Source organism: Macrotis lagotis, chromosome 5, assembly GCF_037893015.1.
Source record: "Macrotis lagotis isolate mMagLag1 chromosome 5, bilby.v1.9.chrom.fasta, whole genome shotgun sequence".
NCBI classification, from domain to species: domain Eukaryota; kingdom Metazoa; phylum Chordata; class Mammalia; order Peramelemorphia; family Peramelidae; genus Macrotis; species Macrotis lagotis.
The window spans coordinates 232,112,867-232,137,297 of NC_133662.1; the positions used below are offsets into that span (position 1 = coordinate 232,112,867).

Genomic DNA, 24,431 nt, shown 5'->3' on the forward strand with positions numbered 1-24,431 from the left:
TTGTTGAGCCAATTTTCCTGATGTCAGTCCCAAATTTGGGTCCTTATAAATCCTACCCCTTGCCCTTTTGTCAAAGCTTAGTTTCTAGAAAAAGCAAATCTCAATGCTTTCAGTCCTTGAAAAGAGAAATCATGACTCTTACTTTCTTCTTCTCATGACCACCTGTAAGTCCAAAACATAATCTTCTAACTCTGGCACTCCACATTGTTAGGGTCTTTTCTCCAGCTTCCTGAACATATTACAAACCGTGGACAAGATTCCCTCTGTGTTCTTATTGAACCAGAACAGTAGGAATATTGACTCTCTATTTTTGAAAGTTTATTTCTCAATATAGAAGGTGATGAATTTTTGGTAATTCATTCACTCAAAGTGAGATGACAGTCAACTGAAACCATAGAGCTTTTATAGAACCCTTGTTGTACAATGATGCTACACCCAATAATATGAAAAGAGAAGAAGAACTCCCTCTTTTGATACCCTCATCTCCAATGAACAGTGAAACAACAGGAAAGAGATACAGTTTTCAAAAGTTTTATTCAGAAATCTTTGTGCTACAGAAGGTCATGGAATCTACCACATGACACAAAAGACTCTAAGGAAGAGAGTCCAGTCTGCTGAGAGATCCCCATGAGGAACGACAGAAGTGCAAATGGCAAGAATAAATACCAAATTAGACACCAACAATTTACATAAGTTACATATCACAGAGGAAAATTAATTGTAATGGGGATGGGGTATCAGGAAGGCTGGAGTCTGGGCAGATTATACCTAACTTTGGAATCTCTCAGTTCCATTGATTTCCCTTCAAGGATTGTTGTCCAAGATCCTTGTGCCCCTCAGTTCAGTTCCAAGTCTTCTACATAATTCTGAACCCAGGCATCTCTGGGGTTAGCACATATGTGCCGGCCTCTTTTGGTCTGGAACCTGAAGAGAAAAAGGAGGAGAGATGGGAAATCAGTGATGGAGAGTTGTTCCCCTCTGGTTTCCCCCTCCATGTTCAGCACTGACCACTTGCTGCATGTTTCTGGAAGACTTTAAGGGACACTTTTCACCTCTAGCAGCATTTTTCATCTCCTTCTGAGTTATTCAAGCTCTCTCTAGAGGCCTCTCCCAGAGGGAGTCACTCAACCAGTATCATCTTGCCCTTTTGCTTCTGTTTCTCCCTCCACCTTGGTTGAGCAGCCCCCTTGTTCCACAGAGACCCTGATGTTTTCCAGGGACCACCAGTCAGTCTTTCCCCTGTAACCAGGTTTCCCCTGGGAGACCCAATTTATTGTTTTCAAGAAGTTGCCCAAGGGCTCCATTTCCTCTTGTCATCTTTCCACCCTGTATCCCCTTAGAAGACATTCAATAGGGAGATACTCACACCACAGCTGGCTGGGAACACAGGCTGCTGGTCTCATAATAATCTCTCACAAAGTTTCTTGGGATCTTTGCATTGACATAGGAAAAGCAGCAGGAGGTAGGAGGGTCAGAACCCACTGAAAAGAAAGGAAAGGCAAGACATTTTTCAGTTTTAATATTTATAACTTATATTCTTTATCTGCTGACTCTTTTCTAGGAACAAAACCTGTCCTAAGCACATGGACATTTGATTCCATACTCTGCTTGCCTCATTGTGTCTGCCTAAAGATCAGACTCACTCTTCCTATTGGGGACTCCCAAATGAAAATGGGGCTGGAGGGCTAAGATGGATGCAAAGGATCTTTCAGTTCAATTTCTGCCTTTTGTCAAAGAAACTACCTCCTGGAGATCACATGGTTAATTAGTGAAAGAGCCAGAAAGAAAATTTAGCCACACATAGAATCTAATCTGATCTTCCTTTTGTTCCTTTGTCCTGTCTCCATCTAAGTTTTAACTTTATACTTTATACTACCAAGGGCATGCTAATATCTTCAAGTCCAGAAAATATAGACATCCTTCTTGTGTCTGCTCCTGACAGTCCCTTCAGTGATTCCTCCCTCCCCTCAACAGATCTCTATGGTCTCATTTACTGAAGGCAAAAGGAAATCACTTACTTGGTGCAGAAGATGCCAGAGAGCTGAAGGCTATGACCATGAGGATGGAGAGGGCTGCCACAGAAACCTTCATGATCCTGAGAGGAGAGAGAACGTGGGGGAGCAAAACACAAACTAAGTAACTCTGGAGGTCTGTGCCTCTGTCTCAGACTTAGACCCTCTTTTTATAGGGTTTCAGGGAGGTCCCAGAGAGAAGGAAGGGACCTAAAAGGAGTGGAAAGAAAGTGGTGGAGAGCTGGTGTTGTGGGAGTAGCTTGAAGCTAAAAGTGAGCTCCGGAAATGTAAGGCTGTGAAGAATTGACATTCTTTCCTCCAATCATGGGGGAAAGAGGAGGGGAGATGGAGAGAGAAGTGTGCATGTGATGGGTTGGTCAGGGTGCTAAGGGGGAAGTGGTGAACCTGAGCTAGCAGCAGAGATAGGTGCAATATATATGCAAAATCAAAAAGAAGAGCTTTGTTGATCATTGCTTTGAAGAAATAGTTAACATGACTTTCCTACTGCTTTGATATGATAGGATTATACAATCCTAGGATCATAGATTTAGAGTTAAGAGGTACTAGGAGGTTCTGCACTCTTGTTTTGGGGCTGAAGAAACTGTGTTCCAGAGTAAAGTAATTGGCTGAGGGTCATATTGATAGCCAAAAGGAAATCCTGGATATATCCTCAAGCTTGGTAACTTCACATCTTTATATTCACAGAAAATGGTCCATACAGAGGAATCACCTAGAGTCGTTATAAGCTACTGATCACAAATGGTGGACATGAGCAGGTTCACGAAATGAAGACCCCAGTCTTTGATCACTCCTTCATCTGCTTTAATGTGTAATGATTTTTCAGCTTACCATTGGAGCACTTTAAGGATCCATTCATCCTTTAACAATGATTAGCTCATATCACCTTCCCAACAACCTAATGAAATAGACAGGGTTGATATTTTTATCTCTCCTCTATGAGACTTGACATAGAGTATACAGTCATGGGCTTGAAATCAGGGAAACCTGGGTTCAAGTCCTGTCTCTGAAATTTATTAACTCAGTGATCTTTAACTCCACAGTGCCCCAATCATCATCATAATCATATGATTTGAAGAATTGTATTTATATAACTGACAGTTGTTTTTAGATGATTTACGAAATTTTAATAAGCAAGAAGTGATAGATTCTGGATTCAACCTTAAGTCTTTTCATCTTGGGAAAGTTTTGATCAAATTTTGGGACACAAGTTCATGAAAGGGGAGTTCACATAAGGGAGAAGTGTTATGTGTGAAAGAATGACTAAAATTATGGAACTTACTTAAATTCATATACAAATTAAATACATAGAACATATATACATGAAATGAAATTCAGGTTAAAGAAGAGAAAACAAGATGTTGGGGGAAGCTGGTGATGGGTGGGAAGACAATGTTACTACTTAATGGGTTCAGAAAAGATGGTATGGGACAAACATTTCCTTCAATAGTCCTGAAAGTTCTTTGAAATAAAACTTTCCTATGCAGCTCTGGAGTGAGTAGTCCTGGACCCAGATCCAATATCTACCTCTCACTACTAGAATGACCTAGAACAAGGACTGTCTCTCTAGGACACAGTTTCTTTAGTTGCAAGAGAGAGGTATTGGACTAGACAAGTAAAGGCCTTTTGACTTCTCCAACCATAGTCTTGAGATTTAGGCAGTTATATTATAAAAGGACTATGATGAGTATTCATTATGATAAAGGGTCACCATAATTCTTTCTACTTAGTTTTTACATTTATTTCATCAGTCTCTGTTACTATCTCAACCTTATTGCTTTCCCCTCAGCACCTTTGTCTTGGAAATCCACACACATTTTTCTTCTCTCCATCCATTTTGCTCTATCCCTATGATGAAACTGTAGTCAGAAACAAAACTTAAGCTCTTGACCAAGCCTAAGTTTCCTGTGATCCTTTTTTAAGTTTCTACCTCCCACCATGACTCATGCAGCTTCTTGTGGTATGAAGTGTAATATATTGGTCTAAACTTTTTTTTCTCTTTGACTACTTCCCAGTTTTTCAAGGAGTTTTCATCAAATCTAGAATGCTGACCCAAAATCATGATCCCACTGGATTTGTTAAACATTCTGCTTCCATGTTCCTCTGCTTCTTTTTCTGAATGAGGAAAACAGAACCTGGAGAAGAGATGATGAAATGACTAGCATATTGTCAAAGAAAACAAATCAAATGACTGGAGAAGGCTGATTACTGCAATCAGTATACATTTCAGTAAAAGCACATTCCCCAGCTTTTGATGGGGAGGGGATAGACTTGAGATGTCAAATGAGACAAACATTTTCAGATCTGGATACAGTGGTGCTTTGAGTATACACAACTTCTGATATGGGAGGGTTTGTTTAGGGCTACTGACAGTAATACAAAAAATAGAAAAAATTGAAGAAAAGAACAACAAAAAATGTTGAAGAAAAAAAGAAATTCTAGAAGGGTATATAATCAGAAAGGGAATTGATTTACCATTGGGATAAACTTAATCTAAACCACTAAACCACCAAACTTTATTCAGGAGTTCATAGGTTCAGACAACCTTCTCCTTTTGGTTCTTCTTTATATATTGAGATGCTCATATTTGTTGATTTTTAAAGCACATAATAAAAATGAATAAATTAATAATGTGTTAGAGTCATGTTGATTTGAGAGGCATTCTGATGTGAGTTTACATATTACTATATTAAGGGTACCTTAATATAGGTTTAATATAGGTTTGCACTGTGGCTCTTCTCTGGTCTTCGGGCTTCCTCATTCTCCCTGTGTTAAGAATCCTGAGTTATTCTCCCTTTTCTCCTTGGTGACCTACTACCTAAACTGAATCACATGGATATAGAGAGATTGAAGGGAATATGGGATCCCAATATGTGAATGTCCCAGGAGAATGTCCTCCAAAAATGGAGAATTAAAAATTCAGCCCTACAATAAAGCCACCAAAATATCTTAGACAGATTTCCCATGGAAGACTGCAGTATTGGGAGAGGAAAGGAAAATAGAAGTAAAAGGAGGGTCTCATTCCATACTACTGATCCAAGAAGGAAGAGGGGGGAAAACAAAAGAAGACTGTGGTTTGGCTCATTTTGGCTCATTTCCCTCATTAGTGGGAAGCAAAAGAAGACTTCTTTCTACCTTGAAATTCAGAAAGAAATAAGGATCCCACTCACATGAAAAGTCTGGTCACTTTGTATGGATACCCTGCCCTTTTTCCCATCAGGACAGAGAGTGTGGGGCAGTAGTTAGAAGACTGAACTTAGAATCAGAGAGGATGAGGTATAAACCTTGCTCCCTGATACTGACTAGCTAACAGGGTGCCCCTGGGCAAGTCACCCAGTCATCCTCATCCTTTTGATACTGGGCATTTCCTTCCCTAAGTCTTTAAATTTCTTGAATTTTTCTGAGGTTTTTATTTCTCTTCTTTAAAAAAAAAATTTCAAGCTAGGTGGTACATTGAATAGAGTACCAACTCTGGAGGACCTTAGTTCAAATCTGGCCTAAGACTTACTTACTACCTCATGACCTTGAGCAAGTCACTTATCCCCACTTGCCTCACTAAAAAAAAAAAAATCTTATTTTTAAGAGATGGGGAGGGGCAGCTAGGTTGCACAGTGAATGGAGCACTGGCCTGGTGTCAGAAGGACTTCAAAGCTGACCTCAGACATTTAATGATTACCCAGTTGTGTGGCCTTGGGAAAGTCACTTAACTCAATGGCCTTGAACCGCCCCCCCCAAAAAACCCAAACAAACAAAAAAAAAAGCGAGAGATGAGGGCAAGATACATTCAGAATTATATCCATTGACAAAAATAAATGAAGTTATAAAAGTAAAACAAGAAAAGAACAGGTACTTCTTTGGGCTTTTCTATTTTTTCCTCCCCATGGGGCCATTTTGAGACCATTTTAACTCTTAGAGATAGAAAAAAGATTGATCTACCTGCATTCCCTGGGGGAACCATTCAACATAATCTGAACGAGTAGATAATATGCTGGTATTCAAATCCTAGAGTGGTATTTAAACTCCATCTTAGCCTCTTCCTAGCTGTATGCTCATGGAATAATCAATGTCTCAACGTTTGTTTCCTCATCCATCAAATAGGGATAATAATATTCCCTCTCTTTATTTTAAATGGTTGTTGAGAGAAGTTAATCTATTGGAAATTTTGACCTCTAGGAGTGAGAGTTCTAGTGTAGAATCAAGTATTTGGAGTTGAAAGGAAGCATAGTGGCCAAGAAGTCCAGCATGGATTCATTTTTCTTCCCAGCCCTTTTCATTCTCCCCTTGGGATTTCATCTTCCCATCTGCCCTGTGCTGCAGGCAGAGCAGGGAGAATGGTAACACTGCCCACCCACAACCACCACTAACTGATAAAAAAAATAATAAAAAGTCTTTGACCCACTACAGCTCTTTGTAGTTTAAAAAAGCATGTTCTGTTGCCCCTGTTATATCATGTCAGCCTCCAGGCAGCCCTAAAGGATAAACAGGAGAGAAATTTTGAATGAATTTTCCCTGATCATCCAGCTAATCCTTGGCAGAAGTCAAGTGGGAATGCCAAGGAGAACTGGATGCATTTCAAGAACTTAGTCATGTTTTAGTGGATAGAATGCTGGCCATGAAGTCAGGGAGATTTATCTTCCTAAGTAAAAATCTGGCCATAGAATTCTACTAGCTGTGTGATCTTTGGCAAATCATCTAACCCTGTTGCCTCAGTTTCCTTATCTATCAAATGATCTGGCAAGCCATTCCATTATTGCTTCTAAGAAAACTTTAAATGGAGGCATAAAGAATTAGAAATGACTCAAATGACTGAACAATACCAAGAACAACATGGTCATCTATTGCAAAGGGTGGCTGAAAAAAAAAAGCCCCACTATCACATCCTTTATGATAGTAAGCCAGGTACTATGTTCCCTTGAGGTGGAGAGAACCTACCACAGTTGAACATATTTCACTTTGGAAAGCTGTAATTGTTAAGAAGTTTTTCCTAACTTCAGGACATAATATAAATCCTTACAAATTCCACTCATTGTCCTTGCTTCTCTGCTTGGGCCCCAGAAAACACAAATCTCAACTCTTCCAAAGGACAGGTGTTCCAGTCCTTGAAATCAGAAATCGTGACTGATGTGGCTCTTCTCTTCTCCCCCTGGAAGATCCCTAGTTCCTTCAAATCATCCTCTTTTGACTCAAGATACTTCACATCCTTGGTTGGCTTCCTCTGAAAATTCTCCAGCTTCCTAAAATTCTTCTAAAACCATGGATATCTAAACAGACCACAAGACTCCCTGCATGGTCATATCATAGCCAAACAGTAGGAATATTACCTCTCAATTCCTTAAAATTTACTTCTATTAATGGACAATAGCAAAATTCTTGATAGTTTATCTACCTACTGGTGGATATTTTCATATTCAGTCCACTGAAGCCACAGAACTTTTACAGAACCCTATGAAAAGTTTATATGAAAAGATCAGAGTTCCCTCTCCTGAAATCCTCATCCCCCAAAATACATTATAACCACAACAAAAAAATACAGCTTTCAAAAGTTTTATTCTTAATTCTTTGTGCTACAGAAGATCATGGAATCCAACATGTGACCCAAAAGACTCTAAGGAAGAGAGTTCAGTTTGCTAGGAGAGGTCCCCAGGGAACAATTATCTTCCCAAAGTGCAAATAGCAATATTCATAGTAGAAAACAAATAATTTACATAAATTAAATCTCACAGCTTAAAATGAATCATTATGGGGAAGGTTTTCTCAGTAAGGTTGGATCTGCATCTGACTGTTGAATTCCTTAGCTCAGTCCATTTTCCTTTAAGATTCATTCTCCAAGGTCAATGGGCCCCTCAGTTCAACTCCAGTTCTTCCACATAGCTCTGAACCCAGGCATTACTGGGGTTGGCCTCTTTTGGTCTGGAACCCAGAAAGGGAGAGGAAGAGAGATAAGAAAGTATAGATTGGGAGATGTTCCTCTATGCTCTCCCCCTGTCCAGCACTGACCACTTCCTATATGTCCCTGGAGGACTTAAGTGACAATGTTCATCTCTACCTACCTCTCAGACCTTTATGGTCATTTAGCTTCTCTTTAGAGACTTGTCCAGTGAAAAGTCTCTCAAGAATCCTAATCTTGCTGTAAAATTCCTGTTGCTTCTGTTTTACCCTCCCTTTTGTGTGAATAGCTCACTCCTTGTTCCATGGAGAACCCAACCTTGCTCAGGGGACCATTTTGGGGAATACTTTCTCTTGTAACCAACATTTCCCCTGAATTTTCTGATTCATCCTTTTCACCAAGATGGCTAATAGGCCCATTTCCTCTTGCCATCTTTCTCCCTGTATCCTCTCAGGAGAGATTCAGTGAGCAGATACTCACACCATAGCTAGTTGGGAACACAGGCTACCGGTCTCATGATAATCTGTCACAAATTTTCTGGACATCTTTTGGCTAACATAATTTGAAGCAGTAGGAGGTGGGAGGGTCAGAACCCACTGAAAAGAAAAAAAAAGAGTCATGAGATTAGTAAGGCCATATGTTCACACTTTACATTCCTTAGCTACTGACTCCATTCTAAAGACAGCCTCTGAACTCAGCACAATGGAGATATGATCCCTCATGTCTCCTTTACCCTGATTCCCTGCAATAAAAGGTATAATTCTCATTATGCCTGAGGAGGATGAGATCTGATAGACCTACCCCTACAGAAAATGTATTGAGAAACTCTGAAGTAGGCAGACTAAAATGTATCTCACCAGATTTACCCTTCTCATTCCTCTTCTGATCAGGCAGCCACTTCCTGGAGATCACATTGTAATAAACAATAGAATCAGAATGAGATCATAGCCAAAACTAGAACTCAATCTAGTGTCTTTTCTTCTCATATATCCATTCTCCACCTAACAACCCAAAGATACTGTCAAGAGCATATTAATATCTTTTAGTGGAAAAGGCATTTTATTCCTCCCATTCCTTCTCCTGACCTTTCCTTTTAGCTCAACCCCTCTCCACCCTCAATAGATCCCTATGGTCAGACTAGTCTTATCTTTTTTTTTTTTTTGCAAGGCAGTGGGGTTAAGTGGCTTGCCCAAGGCCACACAGCTAGGTAATTATTAAGTGTCTGAGGCTGGATTTGAACTCAGGTACTCCTGACTCCAGGGTTGGTGCTCTATCCACTGCTCCACCTACCTGCCCCCTAGTCTTAGCTCTTATTAATGTTCTACAGAGCCTAGGCAGTCACAGAGAGCAGTAGGAAGCTCACTTAACTTGGTGCAGAAGATGCCAGAGAGTTGAAGGCCATGACCATGAGGATGGAGAAGGCAGAGAAAGGGCTAAAGAGGAGCAGAGCAAAAAGTAAGAGATTCTAAGGAGCAGCTAAGTGGCACAGTGAATACAGTACCAGCCCTGGAGTCTGTAGGACCTGAGTTCAAATACAGTCTCAGACACTTAATAAATTGTCTAGCTGTGTGACCTTGGGCAAGTCATTTAACCCCATTACCTTAAATATTTTTTTAAAAAGATAAGAGATTCTAGAGGTCTGTGTCTCTGTTTTATGCTTGAACTCTCTTTTTATAGGGGCTTCCAGGAGAACATGGAAAAATGGAAGTGTTTCCTTCCTAAAAAGAATTTCCTAAAAAGACTAGAAATTCCAAGGTTGAGCTTATGGTAGGAAATGGACAGAGAACAACTGAGTCCCAGAAATGTATGGCTGGTGTCAAGAACTGAGGTTCTCTCACAGTTCAGTTTCATCATGGGACAAAGAGGAGGGAGAATGCATGTGGTTGAATGACAAGGGTGCTAAGAGGGAAGTGGTGAACTTGAGTTAGCTGCAAAGACAATTGAAACATATACAAAGTCAAATAGGAGGGTTTTATTAACCATTGATTTGAAAGAATAGTCAACTGAACCTTCATACTACTTTGACATCATAATTGCCTTGACTGTAGGCATTGCACCTCTAGATTTAGAAGGGTCCTGGGAGGTTTAATTCAACACTCTTTTTCCAGCTAAAGAAACTGTGTTTCAGAGAGGAGCGACTTGTTCAAGGTCATACTGATAGTCAGAACCAGGTACTAGATATGTTTCCAGGTCAGTTAACTTCACATCTTTATACTCATTTATATCACACAGAGGAAACTTGGTTCCATCAAGATCACTCATGGACAATTTTTGTACAAAAGGTGACCTTGAGCAGGACAAAGAAATGGGGACTCCAGGTCTTGGTCCATTCCTTTGTCTGCTTTATTGTATGATTTTTTAATAACTTACATTTGCATCACTTTAAGAATACAAAAGATTTTAACATTGACTATCTCACATCATCTCTACAGTAACTTTATATAGTAACAAAGGTAGATATTTTTAACTCTCATCTATTTAGGACCCTCAACTTAGAAGGGATAGAATCTTAGCCTGAATGTCAGGAAGACCTGGGATTAAGTTCCATCTCTGAAATGTATTCACTTAGGTGATCTTTAACTTCACAGTGCCACCAGCCTGATCATTCTCCTGGAAAAATGGTCTTCTATTTGATAACCTGTATGCCTTCAGAGAGGGTTGAGGAATGGTTGATATAATATATGCCGTCCAACAATTCCAGGAGAAATGGCAAGAGCAAAACAGAGGTCTGAAAAATGCATTATAGATCTGACCAAGGATTTTGATACTGAAAATCATTAAGGTGTCAGGAAAATTACGTCAGAATTTGGTTTCTCAAAAAAGTTCATCACAATTGTATGCCAATTTCACAACTACATGTTTGCCTGGTTTCCAGATACTGGATGATGCTCTCCCACTTTCCCAGTCACCACTGCAGTGAAACAAGGCTCTGTGCTTGCTCCCATGCTTTTCAGCATGTTATTTTCAATCATATTATCAAAAACCTTCAATGAGGATGACTTCAGCATCAAGATCAGCTACCATACTGATGAAAAGGCTACAAGCCAAGACAAAAGTAAAGGTAGTGTTGGTGCATGATTTTCTGTTTGCAGATGCTTATACATTCAATGCAGCCTCTGAATTTAAGATGTAACAAAGTATGGATTGATTCTCTGCTGCTTCTGTTAATTTTTACCTAATAATTAACACTAGGAAGGCACAAGCACTCCATCAGCCAATACCACACCATCCATATGTTGAACCATTGGTTATCACAAATGGAGAAGTTTTCCCTGCTATGGATCTCTTACTTTGGCAACTTACTTTTCAGGAATGTATATACTGATAATAAGGCTGACACAAGCATTGCCAGAACTAGTTGAAGGTTTGGAGACTAAAGGGAAGTGCGGGAGAGAAGAGATCATGGGTTGACTACCAAACTGAAAGTTTGTGCTGCCTTCATCGTTGTCTGCCTGTTAATGTTGGACATTATACCACTGTCATGCCTGAAAACTGAATCACTTCCACTTGAATTGTCTTAGATAGATTCAGAAGATCAACTGGTAGGATAAGATACCAGAGACTTGAAGTCTTTTCTCGAACTAAATTGCCAAGCATTCAAACTCTACTGTAGAGAGCACAACTTCGATGGACTGAACACATTGTTCAAATGCCAAACATATACTTACCAAAAAGACTATTTAATGGAGAGTTCACACACTGTCAAGCACTCATGTGGTGGTTGGAAAAAGTGATACCAGGACACTCTCAAGGTCTCTCTCAAGAACTTTAGAATTGAATGTGTGACATGGGAGATACTGGCACAAGACTGTTCAGCATAGCATACCCTCATCAAAGAAGCTGCCTTCCCTATGAGGTAAGTAGAATTGAAATTGTTCAAAAGAAATAAGAGATGCACAAATTCAGATAATCCACCACACAAATGATGATATGGATTATCTGTGCCCAAGGTAGAGCATTCTGATATCAGATTGGTCTGATCAGTCAAAGTCAGACACATTGTAACTTGATTTAATATTGTGATATTATTCTGATCCTCTTCAAGAACAAAAGACAGCAACCCATCAGCCTCAAGTCAACACTCTAATCAGATCATTTGTAGAATAGTTGCTATATAACTAGAAGTTATTATTAAATGACTTGTCCAAATTTTCATAACCAAAAAATGATAGATTCAGGATTCAACTTTAGATCTTCTGACTTCAGGCAAGGTCTAATCAAATTATGGGGCAGTCTCTCCAGTGGGAGCTGAGGCCCCATGAGACTATCTGAGGAGCTGTGCTAATGAATTTAATTATAGGACATTTATATGTATATTATATATATACATGCATCCTCATAACCATTTTTATACAGTGAAAACAAAATTCATGTTAGAGAAAATAAGATGTAGAGGGAAGATGTGCATAGGTGGGTCAAATCTGGTCAAATTCTGTCTGGTCAAATTTTCTCCCCCAGCACAGGAGTTTGGGATAGTGGTCAGAGGGCTGAACTTAAGAGCAGAGAGGTTGAGGTATAATCCCTTCTGACAAGTAGGATGTTCCTGGTGAAGTCACCCAATCTTCTTCATCCTTTAGAAACTGACCATTTCCTTTCCTAAAGTTATAGTTAAATGGGTTCAGAAGAGGCAAGGTAGAACAGGCATCTCCTTCAATTTTACTCAAATTTATTTGAGATGTAACATTCCTATGCAGGTTTGGAGTCAGCAGCACCAGCATCTGCCTCTCACTCCTAGAATGGCCTTGAACAAGGACTTGGTGGACCATTTTCTTTAGTTGCAAAATGATGGTGTTAGACTAGAAATCTAAAACCATTCTGCTCCTAAATCTAAAGGCCTGTGATCTGGTCAGTTGTGATGTCAAAGCACTATGAAGGTCATGCTTTAGATAAGGAGTGACCCTAACTCTCCTACCGATTTAGTTTTGCATTTTTTCTGCTATTCTCTGTTACTATCTCCTTTATTCCTCCCCCACCCCCCAGCATGTTTGGCACTGCACCACACCCATACTTATTTAGATCTTTCTCCCATGATGAACCAACTGTGAGAAACAAAACCTTGGCTCTTGACCCAGGTTTATATTTTGTAACTCCTTTTTCAATTGCCAACATATGGAACATGTATTTCTTTGGGCATACAGAGTGAGATAATGGTCTAAGCTTGATTTCTCTCTTGCTGTTTTATGGTTTTCCCAGTAGTTTTGATCATATATCAATTTCCTTGGGTTTGTTAAACTTTTCATGGTCAGTTGCTTCTATATCTGAATGAGCTAAACAGAATCTGAAGAAAAACTAATAAAATGACTGGAGTTTTGTCAGTGAAAATCAATTTGAATGACTTGAGAATAACACTAATCACTGCAATCGTTTCCAACAGAAGACTAAAGATGATGCCTATTCCCCAACTATTGATGAGAAGGTGATAAACTAAAGAACACAAATGAGACAGACCCTTTCAACTCTAACCAACACTTTTACTTTGTTTCGTTATATGCAATGTGTTATATAGGAGGACTTCTTTGGGGCACCTGATAGTAGGGCAAAAACAAGAGAAATAAAGGAAGGGGGGAAGAAAATCAAGAAGATGACACTCCCTGATTCATCATTATGCCAAATTTAATATACAATTAAAACCACCAAATTATATTCAGTAAGAGTTCACAATTTCCTACACTCTCCTTTCTATTCTTTATATTTTGAAATGTCCCTATTTACTGATATTTTGATGTTCATAATAATAATGAATGAATTAATAATGTGTGATGGTCACTGTGATGTGGGAAACATTCTTGTAATAACTTTGAATATAACTTTCTTCTAGTTAGTGTTTGGGTTTGCAGAGTCTAATCTGGCCTTAATATAACTTTGCACTGTGGCTCTTCTCTGGGCTCAGGGCTTCCTCTTCCTCCCAGTGTTGAGAATCATAAGTCACTCTTTCTCTTTCTTACTCCCTGCCCTGCTACCTAAACTGAGTTACATGGACATAGACCCAAGGGAATATGGGACCCAATATAGGAATGCCATGGGAACATTTCCTCAAAAAAGACAATTAAAAATTAAATGCTAAAGTAAAGTCACAAAAACATCTTAGTTAAACTTTCACAAGAAGACTTGAACCTTGGAAAAGGAAGGAAAACGAGAAGGAAAGGAATTATATTTACTACATACTCCTTATGCAAGAAAGAAAGAAAAAACAGGAAACCATACTGGGTTTTAACATTCCATTACATCAATAGGAAGGAAAAAGAGAACTTCTTTTTCCCATGAATTTCATTTAGAAATAAGTATTTCACTTGCATAGCAAATCTGCTCAAATTCTGTGTATGCCCTGCACTTTTTCCCTCCAGCACAGGGAATGTGGGGTAGTGGTCAGAAGACTGAACTTAGAGTCAGAGACCTAAAGGTACAATCCCTGCTCCTGACACTAAAAAACAAGATATCCCTGGTGAAGTCACCCAATCTTCCTCATTTTTTAGAAAGCAACCATTTCCTTTCCTAATCTTTTTTTTTTAATTTTTTTTTAGGTTTTTTTAGGTTTTTAGGTTTTAGGTTTTTGGGGTTTTTTTGCAAGGCAATGGGGTTAAGTGGCTTGCCCAAGGCCACACAGCTATGTAATTATTAAGTTTCTGAGGTTTGATTTGAACTCAGGTACTCCTGACTCCAGGGCCAGTGCTCTATCCACTGTGCCACCTAGTCACCCCTCCTTTCCTAATCTTTTAAATTCCCTGAGGTTTTTTTTCTTTTTAAAATCTTTTTTTTGGGGGCGGGGGACAAGAAGGGATCGAGTCTTAGGAGCTCTCTGATAAAACTCATAAGCTAAGGTCTCTAACTAAACTTTCGAGAGACAGAACCCACAAAGGGACCCAGTGAGGCAGTTCTCCTACTCAAGGTAACCTGGAAAAGAGCAGAAAGGCTCTGCTCCCCAGAGGTTGGAGGGGCGGCCCGCCGGAGGGGTGGCCTGCCAAAGCGAAAGAACTTCAGCCTCCCGGAGGCAGCCCCAGGGCACTGGGAGCCGAGGTTCACAGCAGCAGGGGAGTCTCCCGAGCTGCACCCCGGGGAGCACTGGGCACAAAGTGGGGGAACAGAGGGGGACCTCTGCCAGAGTGAGAACATGGAGCCCAGCCCTCAGGGCACACAGCAAGCAGCTTGGTCTTTTGGCTGCCCAGACCCAGAAACAGAAGCAGAAGCTTCCAGGGCATAAGCCCATTGAGCTGAGGGAGGGGAGTGAAGAGAGAGAGACTGCCAAGCTCTGTCCTCTGCCCCTGGAACAGGACTCTGGGGCTCTGACCACATTCAGATCGTGATCGCGGTCTAGGTCCCCCCATAGAACAGCAGGCCCCCCCACCTCGGCCCCGTGGCAGAGGGGGGAGCTTATGGTCATTCACAGGCCAGGAGGGAGGACAGAGCCTCACACACTGAGACCCTTGTGGGAGTGTCCCAAAAGCTCAGGAAGCACCCCAAAATCAGGCCCAGGCTGGGAAAATGAGCAAGCAGAGAAATAAGAGGAAGACTATTGAGAAATATTTTGCAAATGAGCCCAAGAAGGATCAAAATACTCAGTCTGAAGATGAGGAAGCACAAGATCCTGCATCTAAAGACTCCAAGAAAAACAGAAATTGGGCTCAGGCTATGACAGAGCTCAAAAAAAGACTTTGAAAATCAAATGAGGGAGTTGGAAGAAAAACTGGGAAAAGAAAGGAGAGAGATGCAGGAAAAACATGAAAATGAAGTCAGCATCTTAGTCAAGGAAATCCAAAAAAATGCTGAAGAAAATAGCCTGCTAAAAACCAGCTTAGGTCAAATGGATAAAACAGTTCAAAAAGTTATTGAGAAGAAGAATGCTTTAAAAAGCAAAATTGGCCGGATGGAAAAAGAGATAAGAAAACTCTCTGAGGAGAACAAATGCTTCAGACAAAGAATGGAATTCAGGGAGATTGATGAATTTACCAGAAATCAGGAATCAATACTTCAAAACCAAAAAAAATGAAAAAATTAGAAGAAAATGTGAAATATCTCATTGAAAAAACAGCTGATATGGAAAACAGACTTAGGAAAGATAATTTAAAAATTATTGAAATACCTGAAAGTCATGATCAGGAAAAGAGGCTTGACATCATTTTCAAAGAATTACTACAGGAAAATTGCCCTGATATTCTAGAAGCAGAGGGCAAAATAGAAATGGAGAGAATCCACCGATCCCCCTGAGAAAGAGATCCCAAAAAACCAACCCCTAGGAATATTATAGCCAAGTTCCAGAACTCCCAAGTCAAAGAGAAAATATTACAAGCAGCCAGAAGGACACAGTTCAAATATTGTGGAGTTGCAATCAGGATCTCACAGGACTTAGCAGCAGCTACATTGGAAGCTCGTAGGACTTGGAATACAATATACCAGAAGGCAAAAGAGCTTAGAATGCAGCCAAGAATGAACTACCCAGCAAGGCTGAATGTCCTCTTCCAGGGAAAAAGATGGACTTTCAATGAACCAGGGGAATTTCAAATGTTCCTTTTGGAATGGCCAGAGCTGAACAGAAGGTTTGATCTTCAGATACAGGACTCAGGTGAAGCATGGAGATTGGAGGAGAGGGGGGAAATATGAGGGACTTAATGAGGATGAACTGCATGTATAGAAAAATGATACTGTTAATATTCATATGAACCTTCTCAGTTAATAGAGCAGATAGAGGGAGCCTTTATAGTTGAAGCACAGGAGAAAGCTGAATTCAAAGATAAAATATGGTGTAAAAATGGAGTAAATAGAAAAAAAGGGAAATAGAATGGGAGAAAGCAAAAGGAAAGGGGGAATAGTCCAAGATATTTCACATAATAAGATTTTTTTTATTACAATGAGCTATTGCACTGATATGGAAGGGGGAGGCAAGGGGGAATGAGGGAACCTTTGCTCTCATCAGAGATGGCTAGGAGAGAAAACAGCAAATATACTCAATGGGGTATAGACATCTGGAGTAAGAAGGAGGGGGGAACAGGGGGAAGGGGTGGGGATGTGAATAAAGGAGGAGAGGATGGACCGTGGGGGGAGAGTGGTCAGATATAACACATTTTCTTTTTTACTTCTTGCAAGGGGCTGGGATTGGAAGGCCTGCTCAGGACCATAGGGCCAGGTGGATTCTGGACCTAAGGGGTGGTATGGGGGCTCAGGGCCTCTTGGCCCCAGGACCAGGGATCTGTCTGCTGCGCCACTCAGCGACCCTACAGCAGAGTCAGAGTGAAAGGAGAGAGAAAATATAGTACATGGTAGTGGAGAAATAAGAAAGGAGGGAGTTGCGATCAGCAATGGCAACGGTGGAAAAATATGGAAGTAACTTTTGTGATGGACTTATCATAAAGAATGTGCTCCACCTGTGACAGAGTTGTTGGTGTTGGAACAAAGACTGAAGCATATTTTTTATTATTATTATTTGGGGGAGGGTGCAGGGCAAGTGGGGCTGGGTGGCCTGCCTGGGGCCACATAGCAGGGTGATCTTTGGGTGTCTGAGGCCAGATTTGGACCTGGGTGCTCCTGGCTCAAGGGCCAATGCTCTGTCCGCCACTCAGCCACCCCTACTATTATTACTATTTTATTTTATTTGGGGTCTTTTTTTTTCTTCTTTTTGGTTTTTGCAGGGCAGTGGGGATCGGGTGGCTTGCATGTCACATGGCTGGGTGATTGTTTGGGTCTATGGGTCTGGATGTGGGCTCGGGTGCTTGTGGCTCCAGGGCTGGTGCTTTGTCCATTTCGCCACCTGGCCATACCTACAATTATTACTATTGTTTTATTTTAATTTTTTTTAACTCCCCTTTACTTTATCACTCAAGCAAGTCTATATTCATGGGGGGAGGGGGTATTTCATTTACTCTTAAACAAGAATATTTTATTAATGTAAAAAAATTTGTACAAAATGAGAATAAAAAATAAAAAACAAAAAAAACACAAAAAAATAAAATCTTTTTTTTTCAAGAAACAAGAGACATTAAAAAAAGAATGGTGTGAAATAATCATTGATAAAAATAAAATCACTTTGGCAACAGAGACCAAGAAAAGTACTAGGCCATTTTGTGAGTCTCTCAATTCTTAGAGAGAGAACAGGTTTGCTTCACTCGTTCCCTATGGGAACCATTCCAGCCCTCTTCTGGTAGAGAATATGCTGATGTTCAAAGTGTAGAGCAATGCTGGAAGTTGGCCATGTACTTGTTCTAACTATGTGCACATGGGAAAATCATTTAATGTCTCATAATCTGAGTTTCCTCTTCCATCAAATAGGAATAATAAAGCTCTTCCTATTTCCCATGGGTTACAGAAAAAAGTTAATACTTTGGAGACTTCAAAATGCCTTAAGAATGGGAACATTAGAGTAGAGGATCAGGAATTTGGAACTGGAAGGCATCATAAAGGACAAGAAGTCCAACATAGATTCATTTCCCTTCCCAATTCCTTTCAAATTTCTTTTGGGATTTCCTCTCTCCAAGGCTACAGACAGTGCAGAGAGAAGGATCACACTGTCCAGTCTCACCACCACCAACAATTAAGTAAAAATGAAAACGAATAATAGTCATTCCCTCACTGAAGTTCTTTATATTTTTAAAAGCATGTTCTGCTTCCCCTGTCTTCTCATGTCAGCTTCAAGACAGTCTTTTTTTTTTTTTTAGATTTTTAGATTTTTTTAGATTTTTCAAGGGTTAAGTGGCTTGCCCAAGACCACACAGCTAGGCAATTATTAAGTGTCTGAGGCCAGATTTGAACTCTGCCACTCCTGACTCCAGGGCCGATGTTCTAGCCACTGCACCACCTTAGCCACCTCAAGACAGTCTTAAAGGATAACCAGGAGAGAAAGTTTGAATGAACTGCCAAAGATCACACAACTAATGCTTTGGCAGAGGTTAAGTAACACTAACAAGGAAATTGAATGCATTCCTCGTGTTTACTTGCATTAGTGGATAAAATGCTGGACCTGAAGACAGGAAGACTCATTTTCCTAATTTCACATCTGACCCCAGACACTTTCTAGCTGTGTGAACCTGGACAAGTCACCTAAACTTGTTTGTTTCATTTTCCTTATTTGTTCAATAAATTGAAGAAGAAAATGATCAATGATAACAGTCTCCCTGCCCCCCCCAAAACCCTCCAAATGGGGTCACAAAGAATCAAAATTGACTGAACAGCAACAAAAACATTTTTATCTATACCAAAAGGAAAATAAAAAAGTTCTCACCATCATATTATTCATGGGTGGTCAACTAGTCACTGTGGACTTTCCTGGGGGAGGGAATCCCCCACAACTTGATGTTGTCCATTTCAGTCCAAATGGCTATAATGATTAGGAAATTGTTTCTTATGTCAGTCTCAAATTTAGGTCCTTATACATTCCACCCCTTGCCCTTGCTTCTATCCTTGTCTCTAGAGAGCACAAATCCCAAGGTTTCCAAGGGACAGAAATTCCAATTTTTGAAAAGAAACATCAAGACAGATGTGACTCTTCTCTTCTCCCACTGATCATCCTTGGCCCATGCTCTTCTGACTCTGGCACTTCACATCTTTTCCAGTCTTCCTCTGAATATTCTCCATCTTTCCAAAGTTTTCCTCAGATCCCTAGATTGACCATAAAATTTTGGGTGTGGTCTCATCAAAGAATAATTATAGCAAAAGAGTTCTTTATTCCTGGCAGGTTCCTTCTCAACACAACAGAAAGACCAGGCTAGAAGAGGTCATCATTTTATTATCTCTAATATTTTATTTTTTCCTCAAGGATATGTTTTTTTCTTTCAACACATTCTTCTCCCCACTGACCTTCTGGCACTTCACATTTTTTCTTGTCTTCCTCTGAACATTCCCCAGCTTCCCAAAGTTCTTAAATTGTGGATCCCTAAATTAACCATAAAACTTTGGGTGTGGTCTCATCAAAGAAGAATAGCAATGTAATTCTTTATTCCTGGGATTTTCATAATCAACCTGCTGATTCAAAGTGAGTCATTGAATCCAAAGAGCTCTTTACAGAACCTTTGTTGCCACCCATCTAATAAGAGAAGAACTCCTTCTCCTGAAGCCTTCACACCCAAAGATCATTGAAGCCATGGTAAAAACAAAATACAGCTTTCAAAAGTTTTATTCTGAAATCTTTGGGCTACAGAAGGCAATGGAATTCAGAAAGGGACTCAAACACGCTAAGGAAGAGAAAGGTTGGGGAACAGTTGATTTACAGAAGTGTAAATAGCTAAAAAAAATACCCAAAGTGGTCACCAAATAATTTACATAAGTTAAATTTCATAGAAAATAATAAGTTATGATGGGGGAGAGAATCTCAGAAAGGCTAAAGTCTGGGGAGATTGTATCTGACTATGGAATTTCTCAACTTGGTCCATTTCCCTTCTCCAAGGCCCACAGGCACTTCATTATGACTCCAGTTCTTTCAGATAGCCCTGAACCCAGGCATGCCAGGGGTTGGCACAAATTATCTGGTCTTCTTTGTTCCAGAATCTGAGGGAGAGGAGGAGAGCTGAGAAATCATGGATGGAGGAAATTGCACTGACCACTTCCTGGACATCTCTGAAGGGCCTTAAAGAACAATCCTTAGTTCTACTAACAACTCTCAAGCCCTTCTGAGTCATTCAGGGTTTACCTCTAGAGGTCTGTCCAATGGGGAGTCTCTCAGGAATGTCATCTTGGCATAAGATTATTGTTGCATCTGTTTCTCCCTCCCTTTGGAAAAGTAGCTTCCACTTTGCTCCATGGAGAACCCAACCTTGCCCAGGGACTATTTTTGGAACTTCTTTCTCTTGTAACCAGGATTTTCCCTGAGTGACCTAATTTATCTATTTGAACAAGTTGGCCAACATGAAATTCTGGGAAGGCATGTAGATAGGAAACAATGACTAGAATTTGGCGAATTTTTTTTTAGTATACACCCATTCCAACAATTTTTTTATCTAATAGAAGTGAAATTCATGCTAAAGAATATAAAACAAGAAGTAAGAAAAAATGAAGATGGGTGTGAATATAATGTCACTGCTTAATGGGTTCAGGACTAGAGGACAGGCATCTTCTTCAGTTTTCTTGCAGTTTGTTTGATATGCAACTTTTCTGTGAAGGCTTAGCATAGGAGTGGGAAATGTCTAGTCTACAGGCTGTATAATATCCTTGAGATCATTTGGTCTGGGGCTACCATGGCAGCTCCCCAGGTGGATTGGGGAGATGAAACCTGGAGAGGACAAGGAGCCAACCAGAAAACTATTCCAAAAGTCCAGGTGAGAGATCAGGAAAACCTTGCCCAGCGTAATGGCCATTTAACAGCAGAAAAGGAAATATTCAAGAGGTATTCTGAATGGGAAAAAGTGAGAAAAGAGTTGAGGATGACTCTGAAGTTTCAAAATTTTGAACCTGAAAAGATAAGAAAACTCTAAAGGAAAGCTGAATTGGAAAAGGAAGGGAAGTTAAAAGGGAAGAAAGTCAGTTCTGCTTGGAGTAGATTGAATTAGTGCTAATTGGACCTCCAGGTCAAGAGATTCATCAGACAACTGGTGATGGGAAATGTGATTGAGAAAGATAATAAGGGAATTTAAAGGAGTAGGAAAGTGAAAGTATTTGAAGGATGAGGATGATGGTTTATCTTTTCCATGGACATCCAGATTGTAGAGTCAGTTTGAAAGGCAGGATTTAAACCTCATCTTCTCTGATTTAAATTTCAAATCTCCATACACTATTCTACAATAATTCTGCTGCAGGGGAAAAGGGCAAGAAATCCATAGAATCTGGTCTGACCTAAGGTGGATCCTTATTTTTAATTGAAACTCAAGGGAGATAGAGGATGACTTTTTTCCCCTCTTGTGCAGTCCTGTGTCTGTGTGTGTGTGTGTGTGTGTGTGAGAGAGAGAGAGAGAGAGAGAGAGAGAGAGAGAGAGAGTGAGAGAGTTTACTAGAACATTGAACTGTCAATTCTCTATCTCCCTGAGGACTTTCTATTTATGGCTTCTGTCTACCTTGGGGTCTCACATTCCCCCTAGATCTTTCTACTTAGTTGAGGCATCAGGACATTGAAGATGAGTGAGGGAGAAAGATGTATCACTCTCAGAACAGGGAAGGAGAGGAAACCCTGATCACAGAGGAAAAGCCAAGCCAATATTAAGAAAATGTGGTCTTCTGCAAACTGAACCATTGGTCATACAAGAGTGACTTTCAAACTTTTGTCATAGTATCTTTTCCAGTTTCTTTCATACCAAAAATTTTCCATGGCTCTGAATTTTACATTTCCCTTCTCCCCTCCCCTCCCCTCCCCTAGGAAAAACAATAGTTGATCATTGATTTGAAGAGAATTTACCATCATCTTTTGCTGCTATGACGTAATTACCTAGGTTTTAAGAGTATAGTTATGAAGTTAAATTGACCTTTAGTTATTATTTTCCAACTGAAGAAAATACCCAGGGACCGGATCATAAAGAGGAAGATCCTTGATTTGGTCCCAGGTTTGCTGACTCTAGTCTGCAGTGGGGACCCTTTTCCTGTCAAGGATTTTTATAACATCATTCACCTGCTCCATTTAGTCATTTAATTAATTCACCCTAAAAAACTCCTAGATCTATTGAATTTTGAGTTCCTCCTGTGTATGGAAATTTGAAATTTGAAATTTAAATCAGAGAAGATGAGGTTTAAATCCTGCCTTTCAAACTGACTCTACAATCTGGATGTCCATGGAAAAGATAAACCATCATCCTCATCCTTCAAATACTTTCACTTTCCTTTCCTACTCCTTTAAATTCCCTTATTATCTTTCTCAATCACATTTCCCATCACCAGTTGTCTGATGAATCTCTTGACCTGGAGGTCCAATTAGCACTAATTCAATCTACTCCAAGCAGAACTGACTTTCTTCCCTTTTAACTTCCCTTCCTTTTCCAATTCACCTTTCCTTTAGAGTTTTCTTATCTTTTCAGGTTCAAAATTTTGAAGCTTCAGAGTCATCCTCAACTCTTTTCTCACTTTTTCCCATTCAGAATACCTCTTGAATGTTTCCTTTTCTGCTGTTAAATGGCCATTACGCTGGGCAAGGTTTTCCTGATCTCTCACCTGGACTTTTGGAATAGTTTTCTGGTTGGCTCCTTGTCCTCTCCAGGTTTCATCTCCCCAATCCATCTTCCACAGAATTGGAATTGACATTCCTCAAACTTATGTCTGATCACATCCTCCTCCTCCTCAAGAAGCTCCAGTATTTCCTGTACCATTCCATATTTGTCTTCTGGGCCTTTAAAAGATCTTTCTCAATTATAGAAGGTTCTTCTTCCCTTTATGTCTTACAATCCTCACTATCATCAAGGCTCTGCTCAACTGCTATCTTTATAAGAAATCATTCTTGTTTTCCCCCACCCTGAGTTGGCGTTTCTCCCCACCCCTGGAATTACTGTAAACTGATTTTATAAATAGATTTAAATATTTACTTTGCTAGTTTTATGTAATTGTTCCATTTGTATCTCTGAGACCTCACCACTAAGGCACAATGCTTAGCATATGGTAGTCATTAAAATCTTGTAGAATTCAAATGAATGTTGTAGAGGGGATTATTGACTTGGCTATACTCATTGACCTCAGTGGTTCCTCTCATGGTTTCTTTCACTCACTTCTTGAGCAAAAAATTGCTTATTCACACTTTGAGTTACCAGCTCCAAAGGAGAAGTGAGAAGATGCACCAACACTCTCATACTGTGAAGATAGGAGATGTGGAATGTGGAACATTGCATAAACTGACAAACATGTTCAGTGTGTTAGTGAGTTTTGCTGAACTTTTTGCCCCTTTTTAAAATAGTTTTATTTCAAGGGATAACTCACTGAATAAGAAATATTCATAAATGAATGAACATTAAAATATGTTAGCAAAAATAATTTTAAATTTTGAAAGGAGAGCAATGTATACGCTGACATCTCTATTTTTTCTATCACAATCAAGGGTCTCTCATGTTCTCAGTGGTAAAAATACATTCCATCCATCTCAAACACTGAAGTAACTATTCCATCCCATGTTGATAGAAAAGACAATATGGTGGTACTGAAATAGCACAATAGTATAGAAACCGAAAATCCAGAGTAGTGAACCCTACCTTCCTACTTCCTAAGAAAATCAATTAATCTCATAATCTCAATTTCTTCATCTATCAAATGGGGATAATAATACTCCCTCAACCTATTTCTAAGGACTGTTGAGAGAAAAGTCCTTTGGAAACTTCAAAACACCCTAAGAATGGAAGTTCTGAACTGAAGAATCAAGTATTTGAAGCTGGAAGTTATCTTAGAGAGTATGAAATGCAACATGGACTTGTCCTTCCCGATCCTATTCAAATCTCCCTTGGGATTTCATCTTCCCATCAGGCAATGCAAACAGTGTCCAACCATGACTTCCACAAATAAATAGAAAATTGCAAATCATAACATACAGTCTTTGACTCAGTGAAGTTCTTTACAATTCTAAAGGTTTGTTCTACTGCCACTCTTATGTCATATTAGCCTTGAGGCAACCTTAAGGGATCACCAGAAAAACT

General features: G+C 39.8%; 1 protein-coding gene across 1 annotated transcript; it reads right to left on the reverse strand.

Annotated features, from left to right (window-relative positions):
• Positions 1-515: 515 nt before the first annotated feature.
• On the reverse strand, positions 516-2,278 carry LOC141488644 (C-C motif chemokine 4-like). The gene is made up of 3 exons (XM_074188890.1): positions 2,019-2,278; positions 1,367-1,481; positions 516-924 (listed from the first exon to the last, which is right to left on the reverse strand). Exons 1-3 carry the CDS (start codon positions 2,089-2,091, stop codon positions 837-839), a joined length of 276 nt encoding a protein of 91 aa, XP_074044991.1. The 5' UTR covers positions 2,092-2,278; the 3' UTR covers positions 516-836.
• Positions 2,279-24,431: the final 22,153 nt, after the last annotated feature.